This window comes from Mytilus californianus, unplaced genomic scaffold, assembly GCF_021869535.1.
Source record: "Mytilus californianus isolate M0D057914Y unplaced genomic scaffold, xbMytCali1.0.p SCAF_5, whole genome shotgun sequence".
Classification (NCBI taxonomy): Eukaryota; Metazoa; Mollusca; class Bivalvia; order Mytilida; family Mytilidae; genus Mytilus; species Mytilus californianus.
In genome coordinates this window covers 100,161,329-100,180,861 of record NW_026262701.1, presented here as the reverse complement: position 1 = coordinate 100,180,861, position 19,533 = coordinate 100,161,329, and the positions used below count along the sequence as shown (strand labels likewise).

Sequence of the window (19,533 nt, the reverse complement as noted above, 5' to 3'; positions counted from 1 at the left end):
AATCAAATATGACAGACTGCAACCAAAGCCAACCACTGAATAACAGACTCCTGACGGGACAGGCACATATATAATGTGGTAGGGTTAAATGTGTTTATGAGCACTGAACCCTCCCCTAACTTGAACAATGATGTAACACACAACAAAAGAACAAACTAAAAATCAGATGGAAATGGCTTGACTCATCAGATCTGCACAAAGCTTAAAAAAACATCAAACATAAAGACAGAAGACATCAATTGCCAGTACTCAAATATTCTGAAAGGTAGGTCAAAGCCAATAACAGCTAATAAATAAATCATATTCTCCAAGACTTAAAAGGGCCTCCGAGTGGCAGAGTTGTCCAAGTAGTTCATCTATGTTATCATTAACCTATCAACACTGAGGTTGTGAGTTTGAACCCTGCATGTGGAAGGTGCATTCAACTCCAATCTTAATCGACCTGGGCACCGTTTCACAAAGCTTTCGTAAGTCTACGTGTCATCGTAAATAAATCGCAGGTTTTACAGACGTTTCACAAAGCCGTCGTAAGTTAAGATGAGCGTAAATAATACGTAAATCCTGGCGTAACTTACTACAGCTATACCCAGTCGTATCTCGATCGTAGTTTTTCCGCGAATATGAATTAAACCATATCTAAGATGGCTTTATTCTCGATCAAGATGCCGCAAATGTTAGAAGACGAAGAAGAATCTTCAATATTAGAACCACACTTTCTTCATTTGATCATTTTGAAAATGAAATGGATATTATATCCAGATACAGACTGGATAGACACAGTATCAATGAAATAACATTGGCAATAGAACCAGATATAAAACATGATACAAATAGGTCCCATGCACTTACTCCTGAAACGGAGGTTTTGTTAGCTTTGCGCTACTCACTGGTTCTCTGGTAAAGCGCCTATTTTATGACACTGATTTGTCCCACCGTAACAACGCAAAACTAACGACTTCGAGTTATATACCTGTAGCCTGTTATTCTTATATCTGAGATTTTTATATTTCTTTATTATCTATATTTTTAATTTTTATAAAGTTTAGTACATATTGCACAACGATAGTGATCGTACCGGCCGTCATAATGTTTTCTTCGTAAATCTGTAATTCCCTTTAACGGATAGAAGACCAAGCAAGACTAAATATTTAGCACAACATAGAATGTGATATGAGTTAAATTTGATTATAAGGTTACCATAAATCATTTTGTTTTCAAGGTTACCATAAATAATTTTGTTAAATGGTCATTTATTCCAAATCATATCAATCTTGAAAACTAAACAAAGTTGAAAACTGCAGAGATTTGTTAAGCATGTAATCTCCGTGGAATGGTATATTCTAAACAAACACCTATTTTGAAAATAAATTCTACATCCAACAGGTCGATATCGGTGTCAACATTCAATTTTAATACAACTTCTATCTTCAGATTCACGTATTATGTTTTATAAATGACGAAATCATCGAATTGTAATCTCCGTTCAAGTTTTTGTGAAGAGTGCCTTCTTTCACGTCCGCACTTCTATCGAGTATGACATGCCAAATAAACATTTTAGATAATAATTACGGATGGAGAATATATAAATTACAGATCAATATCTTACATTGTAATTCAGACAACATAAGAAGACACCATGTGACAATTTTAATAAGTCAATTGTTTTAGTGTAACAGAGTTGCTTTTTTTCTTAGATCTACAAAAAAAAAACTCAAAAAAACGAACTGGATGTTTTTATATCAATATTAAAGCAAGTAAATAATTTTAACCCGTTTTCAATATTAAAGATCTGAAACTTTTATTAATAGCTCACCTGGCTCGAAGGGCCAAGTGAGCTTATCTCATCACTTGGCGTCCGTCGTCGGCGTCGTCGTCATCGTCGTCGTCGTTAGCTTTTTACAAAAATCTTCTCCTCTGAAACCACTGGGCCAAATTTAACCAAACTTGGCCACAATCATCATTAGGGTATCTAGTTTAAAAAATGTGTCTGATGACCCCGCCAACCAACCAAGATGGCCGCCATGGCTAAAAATAGAACATAGAGGTAAAATGTAGATTTTGGCTTATATCTCTGAAACCAAAGCATTTAGAGTAAATATGACAGGGTAAAACTGATAATCAGGTCAAGATCTATCTGCCCTGAAATTTTCAGACAAATCTGACAACTTGTTGTTGGGTTGCTGCCCCTGAATTGGTAATTTTAAGGAAATTTTGCAGTTTTTGGTTATTATCTTGAATATTATTATAGATAGAGATAAACTGTAAACAGCAATAATGTTTAGCAAAGTACGATCTACAAATAAGTTGTCATGATCAAAATTGTCAGTCGACCCCTTTAAGAGTTATTGCCCTTAATAGTCAATTTTTAACAAGTTTTGGTAAATTTTTGTAATCTTTTACAAAAATCTTCTTCTCTGAAACTACTGAGACAAATTTAACCATACTTGGCCATAATCATTATTAGGGTATCTAGTTTAAAAAATTTGTCCGATGACCCCGCTTTCCAATGGCCGACTTGGTTAAAAATAGAACATAGGGGTAAAATGCAGTTTTTGGTTTATATCTCTGAAACTAAAGCATTTAGAGCAAATCTGACAGGTGGCAAAAATGTTCATCAAATTTAGATTTATCTGCCCTGAAATTTTCAGACGAATCCGACAACCCGTTGTTGGGTTGCTGCCCCTGAGTTAGTAATTTTACAAAAATTTTGCAGTTTTTTGTTATTATCTTAGATATCATTATAATATCTAATATCTAATACTATTAATTATGATTTTAACCTTATTTTACATGATTTCCAAAGCATCAGTAAATACAGGTGAGCGACACAGGCTCTTGAGAGCCTCTAGTTAATATAAATTTGATACAGAATTTAATACGATTAAACAATTATGCAAGTAGTCATAAAAATTGATCTGCCTAATGAGTTTAATAAATCATATTGCACAGGGAGAGAAGCTTTTGAATACTTTCTTTCATTAAAAATGAAATTATGACGTCGGCTTAGAGGGCATGGTATATATTGTCCGTTACATTTATTAAGAACACCTTGTACAAATATTCTTTTCGAAAATAAACACAGTTAAATAGAACAAACAAAACTATCCGTCATAATGATATATGAGGTGTCTGGATTAGGGGAAAAAAAGGGTGGGGGTTTACTTTTCTGTATTCTGTAATTCTTTTGGCCATCTTTCTCTATTCAGTAAGAATTAGGCTTATTCTGTAAATTCTTGTGTTCAGACCGTGCATATGAAAATTTTCTATTGTATCATGATTTTGACATGATAGATCTTTTTGTCTGTATCAACGACATATAAATATTTGAATCTACATTTTAAATTGATACAAAAAATCAAAATTCTCTGCTCTATAGATTTTCATAAATGGAGTCTAAAATATATCCATAATAAATGCACCGTATCAAATGCATATATGAGAACAACTACTAATAAACTGCTACGCGTCGCATACTATGTATAGAGACATGCATCATACATCTAAGTTAAAAGACAAATTAAAAAAAAAAGGAATTCTAAAAGCTTTCTTTGACAAATTTTATACTAACTTCATTTTAACAAGTTTAAATTACATTTTCTAAAATAGAGCTAAGAACTGTTTGTAATGTTGTATAATTAATTCGTTTGAAATTTTTATTCAAATACGCTGTTGAAGATTACTAAGCGCCAATAAAATACAATAATTTGGTATTTTATAAATTAGTGTCTTCGATAATGAAAAATTCGTCATCGAACAGTCTCATTATCATGTCGGTATTCGAAATGACTCGTTTCATTGTTATTACAAAAATAGGTCATAATAACATGACACAGATTTTTTTGCTTCAGAATGTTCTAGATAAATATTCAAAAAGCAAATTTTAGACAATGTACCCTCATAAGCCTGGAAGTGGCTAGTCACATATAGTTAACGGCGTATTTCTCACAATGATGTTCTACCTCCATAAGCCTGGAAATGTCGTGGCGGGTCACATATAATCAATCCTTCTGACTTCATAAATTTTGTTAGAGAGTCGGCTGAATTCAGACGTTATGTGATGAAAATTAATGAATTTCCTTCCGTGAAAATGCATCGCATGTACAATAGAAATGAATCGCCCCTACAGTGAAAATGAAAGTCTAGTATCATTACTCGACAGTAAACTTGAATCGCATAACGAAAACAGCATAGTGGAATTTAATTCAATATCAACAAGCTGAATAACAAAACCTGTTTTAAGTTATACAACATTAATAATTATGTTAAAAGGTACATTTTTCTGCAAATGAAACTTAACTGCTGCTTTTAAATCTCTTGCACGCTCTGTTCGTGAACTATTCTTAATATTTATCTATTTGTGTATCAATTTTACACCTGGATGGCTGTAGGCGCGATGAAAACACGTTCGCATCTCATACCTATATCATGAATTTATAAAAACAGTACACATCATATCTTATTTCTTATTCTATTCAAAAATCATGAACTTGTCGTCTGTTTATTTATCATTCTACATTAGAAATTCATAGCGGATACAGTGAAAATAGTATTTCAGGATTCGCACATTATATACACTAGTTAAGTCTCCCAAACAAAATTTGGGAAGACTTATTGTTTTTGCTCAGTTCTTATTATTATTATTATTCTTCTTCTTCTTCTTCCTCTTCCGCCGCTTTTAAATTTGAACTTATCCGCACCCGTTCTCCAAAACCGCTTGTCAGATTAACTTAGGGTTTCACAATATGTTAGACTAACATGTCTAGTGGTGCAATCAGGGTTTTGGTTTGTGCAATGGGGTTTATAAAGGGGTACTTTGAGGGGCAAAAAGAAAAGAGGGTTTTACTATAGAACCCTATAGGATTTTATTTTTTTAAATTTTCAAATGATTATAAATTGAAAACCGTTTGTGAAAGACACAATCTTTTTAATTGAAAATGTTCTAAATGATAAAACCCATTAAATGAAATATAGGGTTAGTCCCCAGGGGGTCACCCCCACCCCCTGCCATTTAAGAAAGTTCTAATACCTTGTAAGTGGTCAAGATCCCCACACCTAAACCATATATATTCTGGTTTGTCATGCTAAGATGGTTTGAATGATATACAGGGTTAGTCCCCAGGGGTCATCCCGACCCCCTGCCATTTGAGAAAGTTCTAATATCTTGTAAATGGTCGAGATCCCCACCCCGAAACCATATATATTCTGGTTTGTCATGCTAAGATAGTTTGAATGATATACAGGGTTAGTCCCCAGGGGTCAGCCGGACCCCCTGTCATTTGAGAAAGTTCTAATATCTTGTAAATGGTCGAGATCCCCATCCCTAAACCATATATACTCTGGTTTGTCATGCTAAGTTTGTTTGAATGATATACAGGGTCAGTCCCCAGGGGTCATCCCGACCCCCTGCCATTTGAGAAAGTTCTAATATCTTGTAAATGGTCGAGATCCCCACCCCTTAACCATATATTTTCTGGTTTGTCATGCTAAGATGGTTTGAATCATATACAGGGTTAGTCCCCAGAGGTTATCCTGACCCCCTGCCATTTGATAAAGTTCTAATATCTTGTAAATGGTCGAGATCCCCACCCCTAAACCATATATATTCTGGTTTGTCATGCTAAAATGGTTTGAATGATATACAGGGTTAGTCCCCAGGGGTCATCCCGACCCCCTGCCATTTGAGAAAGTTCTAATATCTTGTAAATGGTCAAGATCCCCACCCCTAAACCATATATATTCTGGTTTGTCATGATAAAGCAAATCAAATGAAATACAGGGTTAGTCCCCAGGGGTCACCCCCACCCTATGCCATTTAAGAAAGTTCTAATATCTTGTAAGTGGTCAAGATCCCCACCCCTAAACCATATATATTCTGGTTTGTCATGCTAAGATGGTTTGAATGATATACAGGGTTAGTCCCCAGAGGTTATCCCGACCCCCTGCCATTTGAGAAAGTTCTTATATCTTGTAAATGGTCGAGATCCCCACCCCTAAACCATATATATTCTGGTTTGTCATGCTAAGATGGTTTGAATGATATACAGGGTTAGTCCCCAGGGGTCATCCCGACCCCCTGCCATTTGAGAAAGTTCTAATATCTTGTAAATGGTCGAGATCCCCACCCCTAAACCACATATATTCTGGTTTGTCATGATAAAGCACATTAAATGATATACAGGGTTAGTCTCCAGGCATCACTAATGCATATAACTTTACTGGACCAAACCAATTTTCACTGGACTTTGCCAAATGTCAGGCGACCCTGGGAATTACGAATTATGGGAGCTTCGTTTGGGAGACTTCGTAACAGCATCCTGTTACAATCATTTCTTGTTTTGTTTATTTTTATTGGACTTTTTTTTAATTCTTTTTCAACGACAACGCATGCAACTTCTTATTTCTTGTTTGAAAATTCTTCTCTTGGTCATAAATCTGCATGAAATATTTGCCACTGTACGTTCAGAAAACAGCAATCAATCAATCATATCTCCTCTAAAGTTGCAGTACTATAATAACTTGATACATTATCAAGTAGTTATTAAAAAATTCTTTTAATCCTTTGATCAGATATAAACATGTCTCGTCACTCTCCTATTATTTCAAATTTCCGATACAAAGAAAAAAAGTATTATTGAATATCAAAGGAAGTAACCCATCAAAGATATAAGGCTTGTGTTTTGTCTACAAATGAAAAACATACGAACACACCCACTCACCTGATTCGTTCGTCCTCAAAAATATAAAAATTCTAAATATAAAAACAATTATATACAAAATAAAGGATAAGGTCACCCCAGATGCCACACAAATGCCAAGGCAAAGTACGAGAAACCGGAAAGGACATACTTGGATTCCAAACCGATACCGCTAAATGCCCAGCTGTTTTCCTGGTAGAGGAAAGCTGAAAATCCTACGATAAAGCATTTCGGTAAGAAACTACCGATCCATTAGGGGAACAACAGCTAAAACCCTCAGACATCAAATAGATTGGTCTGATAGTTTCCCACATGGAAACTACTAATGGATTCCATCTGACTACATGTCTCAAACAAACCTGAAAATATCTGCAGAAACTTTCCTCAACAAAAAAATAGATCCAAAACATAAAATATAAGATGTAAGGATAACAATATTTATCCATGAAACCAATTTGGCAAAACAATTTCAATGATGTTGAAGGATTCTCTCTGCAAGCATTTTCATGTCCGCTCTCATCGGCATGCTCGACTCATCGATCTGTGAAAGAAGAGTGTGCCATATTCCGATGTAAATAAACTACGATTCACACCTCCTGTTTACAGAGTTCCGTTTTACGATACACTTACGATGATACACAGTGCGTAACTTGCGATCAACTTAGTAGTCCTTTACGATGCCTTTGTGAAACACACGTAACGGGAACGTAGAAACCACACGTAAACGGACCGTAAAATGATAAGATGATCGTAAGTTAAGAAGGCTTTGTGAAACGGTGGCCTGGTCTGTTAGTTTTCCTGCCACAAACAAAAACTGGCCGCCACAAAATAGTTAATAGTGCTGAAAGGGGTGTTAAACACCAAAAGATCAATCAATCTATCCCAGATTAAAGTATCAATCAGTGCACATCTAATAGATTGAATGTATAGATGTCAAAAACAGACTGAGGAAAGTATGACCTTGTGCAATGCCAAAATAAAAGTACATATCAACAGGATATGGGACCATCAATTTTCATAAATGTATAGCAATAAATATTTATATTTATTAAATCAAACACAAATCAATGTTAGTAAAAATAAAACCAATATAGAATGTGGCTGTGTTAAACATGTGTGAGTGGTAACTCTTTTTTCTTTCAAAACTAGTTCTATGATTAAAATAAAGATAAATCGATAGCATTGCTTTCAAGGATCTGACAATTAGATCTACTTTCTAAGTGTTTGAGCTTTTGATTTTGCCATTTGATAAAGAACTTTCCGTTTTGAATTTTCCTTGGAGTTTGGTATTTTTGTTATTTTACATTTTTCTATTATGGCAATTAGTATACCAACCAATGAAATTTAAGCCTTCAAATTTTTTAAGGGTGGTTATCATTAGGACAAAACCTAAGGATTCTGGAAGATCTTTAGAACAGAATGTAGAAAGTAAAGCATTGTCCAATCCTTGTAAACAGAGAGTTGAAACATAAACTGTATTTTAATCAGATTGGGGAACACAGGAACATTCAGCTGAATGCATATTATCTAGAATTGTTATAGAATACAATCTTTTGTGAAAAATCAATGCTAATAATTTTGAACATTTAAGTATTTTTAGTTATCATCATTGTCTCCCTTTTGATTTTATTGCAATATTGAAAATATTGCAGATATTGGGACTTTATAGTAATGTTTTTAAACATTCTGTCAAAAATTAAAATGATTAATTATTGAAAGAGATTCCCCCTGATATCACCCCGGTATTTTGTTGGGACCCTGTTGCTCAGTCTTTAGTTTTCTATGTTGTATTTTATATACTGTTGTTTGTCTTTTGGTCTCTTTCTTTTTTGGCCATGGCGTTGTCAGTTTATTTTTGACTTATGAGTTTGAATGTCCCTTTGGAATCTTTTGTCTCTCCTTTACTGTTGTTATTTAGTGGTCATGGTAATTGTACTGAAGAAAAAAAACTTATCAAAGATACTAGGCTTATAATTTAGTATGCCAGACACATGTTTTCATCCATAACATTCATCAGTGACATTTAGATCAAAACAGCTGGAAGGCCAAATAAATAAGAAATTGATCAGAATTCAAATGAAATAATTCATAAAAGAACTGGGATATCTTGCAAAGGTTATGGATGTCTAGGGGTAAAAAAAGACAATAAAATATTGCTCTCAATAAAATGTTCATATATTATTATTATAGGCTGTACTCTATGACATGTCAGGAACCCAAGTGTTGCAACTGAATGAATATGTTACAGAATATAATTCATATGGAGAGGCAGGAGTACAGATTGCCTTGATGAATTCACAAAACAAAGCAGTAAGTTTATTATGTTCCTCAGAGGAAGATTTCAAATCTACCTATACCCAAAGACAGAACTTACCTTTTTAAGACGCAACTCAAAATTTTATAATTCCATATTTATATTCAATACAAAAACAAAGTTTATTTTTAAGAAAAGGAGGGGTAATATATGCACTTCCATGTCTGTATGTCTATCTGCCTGTCTGCCCTAGTACCTTGTTATCACTACTCTTGCCTAAAGGCTTGACGAATAATGATGAAACTTAACACATAAAGGCTTGACGAATAATGATGAAACTTAACACATAAAGGCTTGACGAATAATGATGAAACTTAACACATAAAGGCTTGACGAATAATGACGAAACTTAACACATAAAGGCTTGACGAATAATGATGAAACTTAACACAGTTGTAGAACACTACATTAGAATGTGTACTGTAAATTCAGAAATTATTGCGAGGTTTTTATTATTGCGAATAATGCACCTAGGTGAGTATCGCAATAATTAGAACTCACATTCTGATATCTGATACAAACATCAGTATGCAGATATTCCTGATATCACAATAATAAATGCATGCAATAATTTCTGAATTTACAGTATACAGACATTTTAGTGTGACGTCCATTTTCACTGAACTAGTACACATTTTTGTTTAGGAGCCAGCTGAAGCCCGCCTCTGGGTGCGGGATTTTCTCGCTGTGTTGAAGACCCATTGGTGGCCTTCTGCTGTTTTCTGCTCTTTAGTCGGGTTGTTTACTCTTTGACACATTCTCCATTTCCATTCTCAATTTTATTTATTTTCGAAGTAATCAAATTTACTTACTTCAGCATTGCAATAAATGATAATAGACTCTTGTAATGCAGGTGTATCCCTTTATGAGTTCACTCACAGTTCTTTTTTTACAATTGCTTCTTTACATTTACTGTAAAAAAAAAATTATATCATTGTTTGCCAGGAATATCAAGTCTGATAAGCCTTTCAATAAATATACAAAGTTTCTTATCATAATGCTTAGCTGTGTATACTGATTGGTTTACATATCCACAATCCCAACAAATACCAAAGATATGTTGTGAGAGTTTTGACTTCTGACAAATGGAAATAACATATTGCTCCTAATGTTCCAAAACAGACAGACTATAATAACATATTTTGAATAATAATGGAAAGACCTTGCAACTACAAGTTTACAAAACAGCATATAGTTTACTTAACCTTTGTACAACAAAGATAAAGTAATCAGAGTCCTGGTATTCCACCAACAGTTTCATGTATCATATAAGTAGCTATTAGATTTGAATGCAAATATCTGTTATGCTTGTCTCAAATGTAATAGCATGAAATTTCAGCTCCATTAGTTAAAAGACATTTTAAGTACAACATTATGATGATGAATATATATATTTAAAAATGGAAGTTATGTTTAATTGAAGTTTTTACATTTAATTAATTTTGTTGCAGAAGAAATACAAAATACAAATAGCAATACAATGGACCATTTTGGATGTTAAAAACTGAATTTCAATTTGTTAGTAAGATAAAAGTGTTCAAGAAATTCAGATTTTATATGTCCAAAAAGGTCCATTTGAGAGCAATACAAGAAAAATATATTTACTTGTGTATTGAGATTTTATTATTCAGAGACAAGATCCTCTTTTAATGGAAGTGTTGGAAACTAATGAGTCAATAATATAGGATTATTGCACTTAAATATCAAGAAATATTGTCTGGAGCAGAATATCATATCACACAGTCTTGCCTTAGTGCAATATGATAAATCACAAGGGAAAACATTCCTTAATATCTGTGCAATTATCCTTTAATGATATGGAAAACAAAATATTTGATACAATACCATACAATTAAAAGTGTCATATTATAGCATTATTTACTTTATTCAATTTTTCCCCAATTCCTTAATCAGCAGCATTTATATCATTTGTTCTTCAGTATTTTTCTATCTATTGGTTTCAATTGCAATAGCACAACCTCTTCAAATTATACCACGCATTAGGGGAAGAGTTACCTGCTTTCAAATATTTTTACAATGATTTTTTCTTGTTTTTTTTTCGAAGAATGACTTGTAAAAACATTGCTAAATATTGTAATTTTCAAACAAGTCAAATGGAAATACTTTGATCTAATACATGCTATTTATATATTAATTGGAGTTCTGCTCAGTAAGTCGATAAAATGGTTAGAATGAATCTATTATCTTTCATATGGAAAGGGACAGTGTGATAAGGTGTAGTTATCAAGGAATCTCCATCTGGTTTTCATGTTATTTCTTATTGTTTCAGTAAAATCAGAAGACTTGGAATGTTTGTTTTTGTTTAAATTGAATTTTCAAAAAACTATATATTAAGTCTATATAACGTGATAAAGAAAATAGAATTCAAAGAGAAAAATGTTATCACTTAGATAATGAACATGCTGCTTGTAAATTATATGTATTTCAATTTACTGATCAAGTAAGTTTTGTAAATCCGATAAAGAATTGATGATAACACTGAGGCATACAATGTAGTCATTAATTTTGAGATCTTGTCAGCTTTCAAATGAAATTTTCAGCAATGAAAAGATCTGTTAGGAGTCCATACATTTTTTGGGGAATTCTGTCAAATGAGGGAAAAAGCTTTTGAAAAAATTTAATTGTAAGATTTTCTCATTTATTTTGACTTGAGCCTCTTCAGATATCATTAATTTGATCACGTAGCACATTTCTATGTTTTTTTCTTAGAATCGAAAATAGCAGATAACGAAGGCTGTCCTTATCTTTTGTTTGTACCTTTTTACGACAATATAACTTAATTAAAATTGGAAAGGTCAATAAAAAGTTAACTCTTGTTTTAAAGCAAATGGAAATTACCAAAGGCACCATTTTATGTTGGATCTAATGGAAAAAGATAGTTTATAGAAACTAATTGATTTTGGGATATGATTGCTGTCAAGCAGTCTGTAGACTTTTACTATTGACCTCTTTCCAAGAATCTCACGTCAACCGTTTTGTGCTTTATATTTAGGAACAAACTAGATTCGGAAGATTATTCTGTTTTAAAGAGTAAAACAAACAAACAGATAGAATATAAACAACTTTCTGTTAATTTTCTTCTCATAATCCTTATGCTTTGATATCTCCCTTTCTTATTTGCGTTTATTTTACAATACGAAAAATCAGTATTAATTAAGGGCTTTATATATTTTGCAACCACGTCAAAGTGGGCATTTCGCTATTTTTTAAAATGCAAGAGTTGTTCCGAAATAAAACTTCTTCCGTCAGATAAATACTGATGTGGTGTTGTTCCTATTAGGTTACCTTTATGAAACTTTAATATTAAACTTCCACAAAGAAATGGAGAACCACAGTAGACATGTTGTCCTCAATCAAAACATAATTCTACATTTTGTTTATGTTATTAAGCCAATGTGTAGTTTTCTTCACATTGAGGGGCATCAGACTAATGATGGTTGCTCTGGATTCCCCTCTCCGATGATTGACTTGCAACTCAAGAGATCCTTTCTGTGTTTTTATCTGCTATTTAGGTTATTGTTGTTGCTTGATTTTAAATCATGTGTAGTATTTAACTCGAAAAATAGTTAATAGCGTAAGGGTAGAAGTAAAAGTAGAACACCCCTTCAGACCAGATGAAGTCTACCATATTATCAACACTAAGAAACTACATGCCGCTTGTTGCTCATTGTTGATCAAATATTTTTTAAGAAGTAAAATTCATTTAACATGTTTTAATATGTAAGTAATCATCAGATGTGTTTATTTTCAATAATTCCTGTCTTGTTAAAAATCTGAGTAGATCGATAATGAACTCGGCTATTAATAGTTAACCTGTGGACAGAGTCTTCCATTCGAGTTGGGGTAATACCTGTATATAGACTATTTCATTCAAGTCAGGGGTTAAAATTAGTTTTACCAGAATTCAATAACTGTTAAAACTCCATGGAATAAGAAGACCTGTATTAATCAAAAGACAGTGTCCAGAGCATAATTTAGAAAAAAAAATGCATTTGTCTGTGTATAACTAGTAATTGGACTTGGTTGGGTTTTTTTGCTGTTAACTTTTAGTCCAAAATTAAAAGTTTTTCAAATATCAATATGACTTTTCCAAATTTTCTGGCATTTTGGAAAACTACCTGGATTGGGAAAAAAAGCATCTGTTGGTCATGATCAAGACAGTATCCAGAGCAAAATGTTGAAATTTTTTTTTAAATACTAAATTTTTTAGTCCTTAACTGATAAATGTTCAGTCATTTGTTTGCAGTTTACATTTAGATAGTTTAAGGTCAAAGTTATTCAGACATCAATAAATTGTTGGTATTAATATCTTTTTCAAACTTTCATTGAATGTAATGAACCTTGGACAGAAGTACTTCATGATCAAGAATTGCATCTAAAGAAAAAAGGTTGATTGTTTTATACAGTTGTTATCCATTCGTTTGATGTGTTTGTTTTTTTTATTTTGCCATTTGATTGGGGACTTTCCTTTTTGAATTTTCCTCAGAGTTCAGTATTTTTGTGATTTTACTTTTTATACTGATAGCAGCAAACGCCAAAATAAAACAAACTCATCTACGATACTTATAATTTGATATGCTAGAAGTGCGTTTTGGCTACCTGAGACTCATAAGTGGCACATGAATCAAAACAGGAAGAAAGCCAAATCAAATACAAAGTTGAAGAATATGAAAAACAGGGTTTAGTTTAACCCTCTAGGAATTTTTTGATAAATTAAATTGTGCCAATCGTTGTCTTAAAATTTAAGTACCAGATAAATGTGTTTAAATGCATCAATTTATGTCAGTATCTTTGTAGGCTATCTATTTTTTACAACTCAATAGGTTCAAAAAGGAACCAAAAAAAATATATATATAAAAGAAAGGCTCATCAAAAGTTCATGAGCAGTGTATACCAACAGAAAAAAGAAGATATACAAATTATGACACAAATTCTAATAGAAATTAAACGTGCAAAAATGCTACAATAAATCGCACTCCCTTTAAAATGTCTTTTCATGCACCATCCATGTGAAAAAATGGATAATTTCAAAAAAGTTGGCAGGTATATTTGTTTTATAAATATGAATAAGTTTTAATGACTGCCACATGTGTCTCTAAGGAAAGAGTCTTTCTGTCTGTACCAAACAAGTAAAAACTGTAACTCAAGATACCGTTTTCCCAAACCTTTTGTACATGGTAGAATTTATAATCTGGACCATAAACATCATTTAAATTTCTGCAGTTTTGGAAGATGTCTAGGACGTTTTTGGCCATATGAACCCTAAAGCCAAAGAAAGAACAGATGGACTTTTTATGCTTGTACAAATGTGTTTTTTTAACACTGAGTATGTGGGATTGATAACAATCATAAGGAATATTCTTAGAATGAGTGGGTTTGAATTTCCAAGAATGAAGCAAATGTAAAGCAAAAATTAAAATTCAGTAATCACATTGTTCATGTATAAATTTACACTTGTATCAGATATTGAATCAAATAGGGAATACATGTGCAGACGAACTATTTTTTTAGAAAGAATACTAATATCAATGGAAACAATGGCAATCGTATTCCTCGGAGCAATCAAGCTCCTTGATTAGTACTTTGTCGTAGGTGTGAGTAGATGTGCTAGACATATTATTATTTTGCACCTATTTGTTCAAAGTAATGCAGATTTGATGGTATGAGAACAACAAGTCTTTGTGTTTAACTATTGTATTCCCTATTGCAATCCAGAATTGTCATTTATTATTCAAACGTGTCTTGACGTTTACTGTTTTTATAAAGACCGCTGACTGTCAAAGTTTCTGTTTGAATTGGATTTTTACGTATTCATAAAGATTGCTGTAAAGTTAATAAGCTGCAGAAATAGAATTAAATGATCCTCTGAAAGTTCAAAGTGAGTTGATTCATACAAAACATTGTATGCTGAGAAATGTTTCAGTACAAGAAGAACCATTGAGACAATTACAGCAACAAAAGATCAGCCGACGATATAATAAAACACTGATTACTAACATTTGACCAGACGAATAATACATACCTATTATTTTCACTTTCAGACAAATACATCTCTGTCAAATATAGAAATACAAAGTATGATACATTGACAAGATAAATAGTTAACCATTATTGTTGTAGAAATGCTTTTCGAAAAACAAAAATATACAAACCGAATAGTTGTGTTATTTTTAGACAACAAGTTAATGAAAAATATGCTATTCTTTCCACACCAATTCTTTGTTAATTTGGTTATTAAAATTGACAAATATCTTAAAAATGAAACCTTAGACATTATACGACAGACTGTATAAATCAAATAAAGAAGTTTTCTTAAGAAAATTAATTTGATTCCTGAATCAAATGTCTCTGTGAGATTGTAGAGTTTTATTGATAGCTGTTCATAAATAGCACAGAAATATAAGGGTCAGTTAAGCATGAAATGAAGGGAAACTCATTACCGGACATTTTGTTTCTTAGTTTATCTGCCAAGAGAGAAGATTTTTATTTTTCTGACAGACATACTTTGGCACGTACAATAGCTATGAGTGTGGTCAACTGTTTTTTTTTGTAGGTAACATATAGGGGTATGGTTGAATAGTTGCTGTTGCAGTTTACATTGTTTATAATAATACAGTTTGATACAGTCTGTTGATAAAATGCCAAAAGCAGATACAAAATATGGTTCCACAGCCAGTTAAAACAGTCCTGTTGTTTCCATTCGTTTTCTTCAGTTAATGAACTTTGATAAAGTCTTTAAAATAGAATATGTTTAAATCCCATAAAACATTTATTTAATAATTCATGGTTTCACTTCAATACTAGAAAGGTTAATGATAGAAAATATTGTTTTTGTACCTTAGAAAAATAAAAAAAAAACGTTATTAATTTCATGTGTCTGAGTTCTTTTCTGCATTTACCTTCATCAGGAACGCTCACAGCCGAATATTTAAAAGCCAATGATGTATAAGAACCGAGAAATTTGAAGAGCTATATAATCAAAAAGGGCCTAAAAATAGGCAAATCCATCTTAGGTCAACTTTGCCTGAGGGAGTTTATACCTTTGTTTCTTTTAATTTCAAAATATATAAACAGACAATTTTAACATGGGATTTTTTTTAGTTAATACTAAAAAGCTAATATGTTTGGAAAACATACAATATCTTATGATGTGTTATTAAAGGGTTTCTAAGAATTCTTAAAAAATGCACAATTTTCATGCTGTGTCATTAATGATATAGAATACTTGTTCATTAGGCGTCAATAGGCAAAATAACCAGTGTGAGATAAGGTTTTCAGGTAGTTTCTGATTTATTGTGTTGCCTGTGACAAAAGTGGCAGAATGCGAGACATAGGGATGTGGCAGTGACGTTAACTACATGTATAAAAGAGAGGCTGTAGATACCAAAGGAATATTCAAACTCATGTCAAAGACAAACAGGCAACGCCATGGCGAAAAAACCTCCAAAAGACTATCAACAGTCTCGAATGACTGAGCGACATGAACCTTATTAAGGTGCATATTTCAGATGGCAGAAGGCCAGGTAATCATTATCTGCATACAGATACTATAAGTAATTGGTCAACTATATTTGGTGTATAGAATGATTGTATGGTCCACATGTCCATCTGGATCATTGATAATGTTAAGTTTCTGTTATAAATGTAAAAATACCTTTATTCGTAAGACTTTAAAAAAAAATCCAATCATAACCAGTAAGGCAGTCGAGTTATTTCAGCGTATTCACTACTGTTTCCTCTTCTGATTTTTTTTATATTTTCATATTTTATTTCAACTTTCTGGGTCAAATTAACCCAATCACGTCATAGGAACATAAAACGAAAATTCCTTAGTCAAATAAAGAATGAACCTTATGTGTAAAGTGCTGGTTCTCTTCTTACTTAATATTGAAATATGTGTAAACTTATACCTAGTTAAGTATATGATACATATGCATTGATTTAAAATATATACGATTCAAAGAAAGCGGCCATCATTACAGAAGCTATGTCTAATGTATACTATGTTACAGAAACTATATATGCACAAGACTTTGGACAAAAATGCTAGAAATTCTTCTGAAAACACTTTCCAAGGATGATTAATCTAATATCTTTTAGCTTATAGAATAAGATATTTCATCGGCTCAGAGAGCTCATTGTTAACAGATTTAAAGCATAAGATTTGTTGCTTAATTTTGTGACTGCCTAGTCCTTTTACTGAATGTATGCCAATTCTATTCTATTCCTTTTTTGGTAAGGAATCAATAAATAATAAGTGCATGCTGATCAACATTTTACAGTAGGAAATTAATCTCAATAGGTAGAAATAAGTGCATGATTGATGAGTTGTATAAATCATTTAAATATGTCTCCTTACTTATTTAGATAAATAGACTGAAGTCACCAAAGATTATTATATGTCAGTATATAATGTTTTATTTTCACATGCACGGCTTCTGTCTTTATCTCAAAGGTAAAAAGCTATAAACAAAGCAATGAACATTTTTTTGTGAAGGAAAAAAGTGTTTTTGTTTATTCTTTTGATGGAATTATGATACACAATTGCCCCACAGTTAATAAGATACACAAACAACTCAAATTAAAAACTTAAAAGTGAATTAACCGAGAAGAAAAAGAGCCAATATTTTAAAGTTATAGAGATAATGTTGTACATATACATAAATCAATAGTAATAGTGAAAAGCTTTTTGTAAAGATTTTTTTTACATATCCAATAAAATTTAAGGGAGCAGTATAAGAAAAAGTAAAATAACAAAAATACCGAACTCCAAGGAAAATTCAAATCGGAAAGTCCCTTATAAAATGGCAAAATCAAAAGCTCAAACACATCAAACGAATGGAAAACAACTGTCATATTCCTGACTTGGTACAGGCATTTCCTTATGTAGAAAATGGTCGATTAAACCTGGTTTTATAGCTAGCTAAACCTCTCATTTGTATGACAGTCGCATAAAATTCCATTATATTGACAACAATGTGTGAACAAAACAAACAGACATTATAGGTAAAAATGTAAAAAATAGGGGCACAGCAGTCAACATTGTGTTATAATCTTAATCACCTTACAAACAAACAAATATGTCAACAAACATCCTGTACGTCTGTCCATCGGGCTGTCTGTCTATCCATTATTCTTGTTAACTCAACTCTTCCTAAACTGCCAGATGGATGTTGATGAAACTTTCCAAAGTTGGAAAATACTGCATAAGGACGCTCATAAAGAAATATAATCCCGGTCTTATGTGTTAAAGATGAGATGATCGAACTTACTTACTACACTGTTGCAATAGGTGGATAGTTTCGTAAGCGCAATATGTTCTTTGTGGGTAGACGGACTCCTTAACGCCAGCATGGATATCGATGAAACTTTACACCGTTGTCGAACACTAAGGAAGGATGTGCATATAGGAATATATTCCCGATCCTACATGTCAGATTAGAAATAATCAAAGTTGTAGGAAAGGGGTATCCTTAACCAGATAAGCTTGAATTTTTTTTAAGAATCTAAATAAGTAGCCTGATTATATATTAACTTGTTTAATACTTGCTTTAGTTATTTAACAACCTTGAAAGGATATTTAAGTGTATTGTTTGTATTCGGGTTGCTTGTACTTGCGTCATACGTCTGTACCCTTTATATAAAGTCCAGGTTTTTTCCTGCATTGATTTTAATGGTATGTTTTGTTATTCAACTAGTTGGGATTAAATAAGGGGGAGGGTTAAAAAAAATATTTTCATTTTGTTATGATGGATCCAAATGAGAAACCAAGTCAGAGGTTTTCTTTTCACCAATCTAATTGTTGTCTTTATTTTAATTTGATGTAGAAGAGGCGAAAGATACCAAAGGGACTTTCAAAATCATTAGTCTAAAACAGACTGACATGCCATGGCAAAAAATGAAGATTGACGAAAAGACAAACAACAGTACACAAAATGCAACATAGAAAACCAAAGACTGCAACACGAACCCAGCCAAAAAACCGGGGGAGATTGCAGTAAGGGTAAAAAGATCCTGCTCCACATGTGGCACTTTTCATGTTGCTCATGTAGGTATTAATCCGGTGATAAGTCTAGTTCGGTAGGTCACATTCGAGTTGACGAGGACGAGTATGTGGACATGACAAATGGAACATAAATAACAGATATTCCATAACGGTCAACCAACTCATGATGGCGTCCATAAGATATTTGAATGGACGACTTCAACTTCACTACTTGGAATTCTTGTTTCAGTTGCTTCCTCGTAAGCAGCAATTGTCTATCAAAGAAATCATGATAGGAAATGAAAGCTCTGGAATATCGTCTAAACTGGCAGATATATACTCCATATGCAGGCGCTGCTGGAATGTTGCTACATAGAAATTGAAAGTTAACAATTGGGAAGCTGAAATCATCTCTTGTCTTAAAGTTTTATTCTCAACCGACCCTCATTGTCAGTTCTTAGATATAAGTCAAGATAGGAGGCAGACTTAACTGTGTCTGTTGTATCCTTTATTTCAAG

The 19,533-nt window shown here is 32.6% G+C and overlaps 1 protein-coding gene across 1 annotated transcript in view; it reads left to right on the top strand.

Moving 5' to 3' along the window:
- LOC127702833 (complement C3-like) overlaps nt 1–19,533 on the top strand; it is a 233,275-nt gene that overhangs the window by 67,484 nt on the left and 146,258 nt on the right. The window contains exon 15 of the mRNA XM_052207135.1: nt 8,886–9,005. Within this exon, the coding sequence (XP_052063095.1) occupies nt 8,886–9,005 (120 nt within the window). The remainder of the gene's footprint in view (nt 1–8,885; nt 9,006–19,533) is intronic.